Raw genomic sequence first — 6,814 nt, 5'->3', positions numbered from 1 at the left:
CTGCAGGATAAATACATATTTTAAAGCACAAGGACCTAAATGTGCCTAAGCAGAGCAGATGATCAAATGAATAAATAAAAGTGCACTGATCTGCTCATTACCTGGTTCCATTTTCCCAGTTTTTCAAAGAACTGGGGAGCAATGGCTTCCCTTGGCGGAGACTTCGTAAACAGTCTGCACAATAAAAACAGTAATAACTTAAAAATTCAGCATTTTTACTGTTTTTTTAAAACATTTTTTTTGTTGTCCACCAAAGACATTTTGGCCTTCCCTCAAAGAAAGACCATCAGGAAAAAGCTCCCAGTCCTCTGGTAGAGCAGGGGTTGTCAAACTTTTGGGGGCCAATTTTACAGTGGTAAAATTGTTCCAAGTACCCCCTTCTAATCCCCATGCTCATAGACTGCCTTTTGTACTCCTAGATTATGTAGGAATTATTTATATTTAAAATTTTTCAATATAAATACTTTCAATCTGCTTTAAAGAAATATGAACTTTATAGAAAATAAACAAAACAAAATTAAAAAAACATGTGAACACTTTTAGACTCAGGGCAAATTTAAGATATATTTGAACTCAGAGCATAAATAAATCTGAAAGCTTTCAAAAAATAAACAGTGAAAACACTGGAACAATTTAAATGAACCCATTTTGTTTCAGGAGCAGTTTAAAGACTATTTAATTGGTTAAATTTTAACACAATGAACATATTGCCCTTATTCAAATTATTTGCAGAAAACTGAAAAATCTAGCAATTTTGCCTTATCGGGCTTTATTTCACACAGTCAAACCAGTCATCACCAACAATTATTCCCTAAATCAGTGAGAAGGATGAGCGCGTCTCTCACTACACAGTTTCTCTATTCTTGTAAGGATGGATAACAAACAGACTCGAAGATCATCTTCCACTTATAAATGAGCTCTGTACTTCACAGTCAAAGTTGAAAATGATGATTCATAGAGGTAAGTGGCAGGAAAGGGGAGCAATATTTGCATACCCTCAGGAGCCAGTTTGGGATGCCACCCTGTCATCTGAAACCAAATGTGCACAGAGGCACACTGAACTTTTTCTTACGTTGTTATCAGGTTCACCATTAATTTTTTCTGACGCATGTTATCCACACCCTTTCACTGAAAATAAAATTACTTTGTTTTATCTTTAAACTCTGGGTAATTTTTTATGTGATGCCGCTCTAGCTTAGCTGGCTTAATTGCTTGATTTGCTATCACTTGAAGACACACAACACATTTGGGTTTTCCATCGTCATTCTTGATGAAGCCAAACTCGAGGTACCTGTCATACTTTCTCATTTTAGCTGATCTGGCTTTTGCGTTATTTGATGAAGCTTTGAGGATAAAGAGCACCCATATATATACACACATATATACATATATATACATATATACATATATATACATATATATACATATATACATATATATACATATATACATACATACATATATATACATATATACATACATACATATATATACATATATACATACATATATATATATATATATATATATATATATATATATATATATATATATATATATATATATATATATATATATATATATATATATATATATATATATATATATATATATATATATATATATATATATATACACACACACACACATATATATATATATATATATACACACACATATACACACATATATATTAGGGGTGCAACGATACACAAAATTCACGGTTCGGTTCGGTTCGATACTTTGGTGTCACGGTTCGATATTTTTTCGATACAAAAAATGTTCATGCTTTTTTAATGTGTCATTTATTAAAATTATAAATATATATTTTAACTCAAAAGTACAGTTTTTAAATTTAATGTTGCTGAAACGACAAAGTAATAAAAAAATAAATATCTCATGGAGAAATCCCTCATCTTTGGAAAAGAGAGTTTATTACAGAGAAATGGCTCTTTCCAAAATAAAAGCTATACTATACGCTTCTTCTGGGGTATACTCTCAGCAGCATATTAAACATATCAGGTCCCCATAAGGAGAATCATGTGCTAACGGCTGTCTAAATGACTCGGGTAAAGTCTGTAGCATGCGTGCTTGTTGTTTTTGTCTGCTTCCACTTGTCTTTGCACTAGGATGATGTCGGAGTAAATGTGCAGTCATATTCGTTGTGTTCCCACTAGTGCTGTCAGCGTTAATCTGAAATGACATTAATGCCACAACACGGCAAATCTCCGTTAACGAGCTACCGCGGATCGCCCCGTGCCTGGGGCTGGACAGCGTCAACACGTTAACGAGCAAACTGCGCTAAGCACTAGTTCCCACCCATGTAATTGAGCATTGCGTGGCACATCCGACATACTGTTTTACTTTTGTCCATGATGCGCTTACCTTCAGGGTCATACTTCACATGAAGACCAAAACAGTTCCAAAGGCCAGATCTGAATGAGGGTGGGGGAGGTTCAATTTGCCATGTTGCAACGAGCTAAGCTTCTGTCTTGCTAGCTTGCGCTGAGCTCAGTGGATCTGCGCTCGACAGTGCAGCCTAGGCGGAGTAGTCGAACGCAGATCCACTGAGCTCTCAACACAGACAGCATCTTCAGAAGAAAAGTTGATAAAATAAATTAAAAATTTTGTATTGTTCGATACACATGCGTACCGAACCGAAAGCACTGTATCGAACGGTTCAATATCGATACGAGTATCGTTGCACCCCTAATATATATACACACATATACACACATATATATACACATATATATATATATATATATATATATATATATATATATATATATATATATATATATATATATATATATATATATATATACACATACACACACACACACACACACACACACACACACACACACACACACACATAGAAGGCAACATTGCAGACATAGAGGACAGTTACAAGTACCTGGGGATCCCGCAGGTGAATGGGAACCATGAAGAGGCCGCTAGGAAAGCTGCAACCACCAAGTACCTGCAGAGGGTCAGGCAAGTCCTGAGGAGTCAGCTGAACGGTAAGAACAAGATCCGGGCTATCAACACCTACGCCCTGCCCGTGATCAGGTACCCAGCTGGGATAATAAGCTGGCCAAAGGAGGAGATAGAAGCCACTGACATAAAGACAAGAAAGCTCCTTACCATGCATGGAGGGTTTCACCCCAAGTCCAGCACCCTGAGGCTGTACGCTAAGCGGAAGGAAGGGGGCAGGGGACTGGTGAGTGTCAGCACCACAGTCCAGGATGAGACAAGAAACATCTACGAATACATCACGAAGATGGCCCCAACTGACAGCGTGCTCAGTGAATACCTCAGGCAGCAGAAACCCAAGAAAGAGGAGGAAGGCGAGGAACCATCATGGAAGGACAGGCCCCTGCACGGTATGTACCACCAGCAGATAGCGGAGGTGGCTGATACCCAGAAATCCTACCAGTGGCTGGACAAAGCTGGACTGAAAGACAGCACAGAGGCACTAATCATGGCAGCACAGGAACAAGCACTGAGCACAAGATCCATAGAGGCTGGGGTCTATCACACCAGGCAAGACCCCAGGTGCAGGCTGTGTAAAGATGCCCCAGAGACAATCCAGCACATAACAGCAGGGTGCAAGATGCTAGCAGGCAAGGCATACATGGAACGCCGTAACCAAGTGGCCGGCATAGTGTACAGGAACATCTGTGCCGAGTATAACCTGGAAGTCCCGAGGTCAAAATGGGAGATGCCCCCAAGGGTGATGGAGAATGACCGAGCTAAGATCCTGTGGGACTTCCAGATACAGACGGACAAAATGGTGGTGGCTAACCAACCGGACATAGTGGTGGTAGACAAACAGAAGAAGACGGCCGTAGTGATCGATGTAGCGGTTCCGAATGACAGCAATATCAGGAAGAAGGAACACGAGAAGCTGGAGAAATACCAAGGGCTCAGAGAAGAGCTCGAGAGGATGTGGAGGGTGAAGGTAACGGTGGTCCCCGTGGTAATCGGAGCACTAGGTGCGGTGACTCCCAAGCTAGGCGAGTGGCTCCAGCAGATCCCGGGAACAACATCGGAGATCTCTGTCCAGAAGAGCGCAGTCCTGGGAACAGCTAAGATACTGCGCAGGACCCTCAAGCTCCCAGGCCTCTGGTAGAGGACCCGAGCTTGAAGGATAAACCGCCCGCAGGGGCGTGCTGGGTGTTTATATATATATGGCTCAATTGTGCATGTTGACCCCTCAAAGACCTGAGCCAGGAACAACCCCAGTATGTATCTATATCAGACCTGATGAGGCGGTCCCGACAGTCCTCCTGCAGCTGGCTGATCCTGTCAGTCCCCAGATGCAGAGTGCCATTGGGGCCTTCGCACACGAGGTGGTTTATAGCCACTCGTAGAGCATTTATCTAAAAACAAAGAGTCAATCAGCTGCCACAGCATTTAAACAAATAATTAAAGTTTGTTAGTTTTGTTAGCTACAAACTGTATAAAAAGGGTGGAGAGCTAATGTATTAGCAAATGTTAGCAAACTGCATGAGTAAAGTGCACACATACTTACACATAATGGTTAGTGCTAACAGATTAATAAAATACTAAAATTCTACCAACACCGAAGCACACACAGCAAGCTTTCCTTAATATTTGGAGAACTGAAAAACTCTTACTATGCCTGCCATGTAGGAACCTTCCTAAGTGACTATTCAAACATGCACAAAGATTTCTATTCAGAATCCTTTGAGTGGCTGTTTTGATGATTTTACACAACGGTCTCTGAGGTTAACTTTACCTCAGTGACGTCGTCAACATCAAACTTCACATCAAAGGTCAGTTCGATGTCATGCTCAGGCAGGATGGCCTTCTGTTTCTGACTGTTGAAGCCTAAGCCACAGAGTGCCCCAGTGTAGCAGGTTCTCTCTTCATCAGTGCTAAAAATAAATATGTTAGGTAAATAAGAATGTGAGTTTCTGCACATATTTGTGCAGCGGTAATGCACATTTAACCAACCGTAGCTCCATGATGGGAGTGAAGAGCATCATTACAAGTCCAGGAAGTCCAGGGATGTCTGGCAAAATGGAGGTGTCTCGCAGTAGAATACGAGTACCTGCAACAGAAACACACCCTTAAAGCTCTACATAAGATAAGACCCACTGCCAAGATTAAAACAATGCTCTCATAATCTGACCTGGAAAAAGTAATCTATGGCTTTGTTTTCTCTAGGCTAGATTAAAGCAAACCCTTCTATTTGGTAAAAATAAAAAGTCATTCTGTCACGTTCAGCTAGTTCAAAATGTTTCTAGTGCATTATTTTATTGATCACCTCTAAAGCAGGCCAGGGCCTAAAACAGAAATACTGAATTTTTGAGTCAAATTACAGCCTCAGATCCTTTTGGCTGTTCCGAAGTTGAGGTTGAACTCTAGAGGTGATGGTGCTTTTACCATTAAAGCGCCTCTACATTGGAACCACCTCCTTATGTCATCCTTTCTGTGTAAATGTAATATTCTGCCTTTGCTTATGTTTCAAAGTCACAAATATTATGATTAAAGCTGAATTTAGAGCTCAAGTTTCTTGATGCAACTCCCCAATTTATAAAGCTTTGGGAACAGGACTAGGAGGACACTACCCTTGTGATATTTTGTTTATCTGGTACCTGTGGAGCTGACTGACACAGTCCCGGCCACCAGCATCCTCGGATGTTTGCAATGTGGGCTTTCATTTAGAGCCAAGGAGTTGATGCTGTTCTTCTCTATACATACAGTCCTGCAGGAGGATACAGTGATTATCAGCTGAGGCAGAGGGAGGGTGGTTGTAGGTACATATTCTTGTTTTTTTTGTTTGTTTTTTTTATCTCTGTTGTGCTTACTTGTAAAGCATGTTGCTTCTCAAGCTGTGGAAGCTCATCATATGAGGACTGGTTGGTCCATGCAGACGAACCTGCAGTGTCAGAGGCAACAGCAATCAGACATAACATGATGCATTCACTGATTACAGTGATGCAGAGCTGTGTCGTCACTGTTCTGGCTGTCACATTGTGTTCATTCAGAGGCACACCCATTCAAACACATGAACTGAGCCACTGAAATGGCTCCCTCTTCTGGATAAACTGACAGCAGCAAACGGTAAAAAAGGCGATGGCATCCATCACACATTCAACACCAAAGAATCAGTGTTCTTCAAAACCCACCATAATCTACAGATATTATCTTTCTAACAATAACACCTTAAAGATCTTCAACGATTCTAGTTTTACTAGACTAGGAAGCTTTCATGAGGAATTACCAGCACTGCACAGGCATCACAGGAAGAGGAAAGTGACAATTCACTACTTTTGGGGCATTTGTATTCCATTTTTGGTCTTGGTTTCAGAATTGTTAAAACCCTGTTTACTAAGCATGCTGTAACATATTTTCTGATTCCTTCTTAGAAGCATCAAAATGTGCAAAACTTTGCCTGTATTGTTTCTTACTTTTGTCCTGGAATAGGACTGGGATTGCTTGGAAAAGTGGGTAAGCAGGCTGTCGATGAGCTCCTTCTCCTCTTTTTTGCGGTTGCTCCAGGTGTTGCTTACAAAGTTGGGCACATATACACCTTCCTCCGTGTCCTTGTACAGAGACATCAGCACCTCATTGTTTTGCTGCAAGAGCACAAAAACATTCAATACTTTGACTGAGAAAAGCACAAAATGCTTCAGATCTATTCATACAGATTTTTTTTTGTAAATTTTTGTCTCAATGAATCTCAGTCTGCCTGCAGCACATGCAGCAAACCTGAGGCCACACATCCCAAATAGTTTGTCTTTAAAATTCTAGCTTTCTTTTGTACTTCAATTAGCTG

At 40.6% G+C, this 6,814-nt stretch overlaps 1 protein-coding gene across 2 annotated transcripts in view; it reads right to left on the bottom strand.

Moving 5' to 3' along the window:
• The window catches only part of tdrd9 (tudor domain containing 9), a 32,907-nt gene that overhangs the window by 1,042 nt on the left and 25,051 nt on the right, over positions 1-6,814 (bottom strand). The window contains exons 29-35 of one of the 2 annotated variants that reach the window (XM_063497004.1): positions 6,447-6,614; positions 5,844-5,914; positions 5,631-5,740; positions 4,987-5,083; positions 4,769-4,907; positions 4,270-4,388; positions 102-174 (exon numbers count right to left, since the gene is read on the bottom strand). In XM_063497004.1, the coding sequence (XP_063353074.1) occupies positions 102-174; positions 4,270-4,388; positions 4,769-4,907; positions 4,987-5,083; positions 5,631-5,740; positions 5,844-5,914; positions 6,447-6,614 (777 nt within the window). Of the gene's footprint in view, positions 1-101; positions 175-2,385; positions 2,562-4,269; positions 4,389-4,768; positions 4,908-4,986; positions 5,084-5,630; positions 5,741-5,843; positions 5,915-6,446; positions 6,615-6,814 lie in introns of those variants that run through there. The other variant, XR_010096470.1, reaches the window with a different exon arrangement.

Source organism: Pelmatolapia mariae, linkage group LG16_19, assembly GCF_036321145.2.
Source record: "Pelmatolapia mariae isolate MD_Pm_ZW linkage group LG16_19, Pm_UMD_F_2, whole genome shotgun sequence".
Taxonomy (NCBI): domain Eukaryota; kingdom Metazoa; phylum Chordata; class Actinopteri; order Cichliformes; family Cichlidae; genus Pelmatolapia; species Pelmatolapia mariae.
The sequence above is the reverse complement of the archived record's forward strand: the minus strand, read 5'-3'. Positions and strand labels throughout refer to the sequence as shown.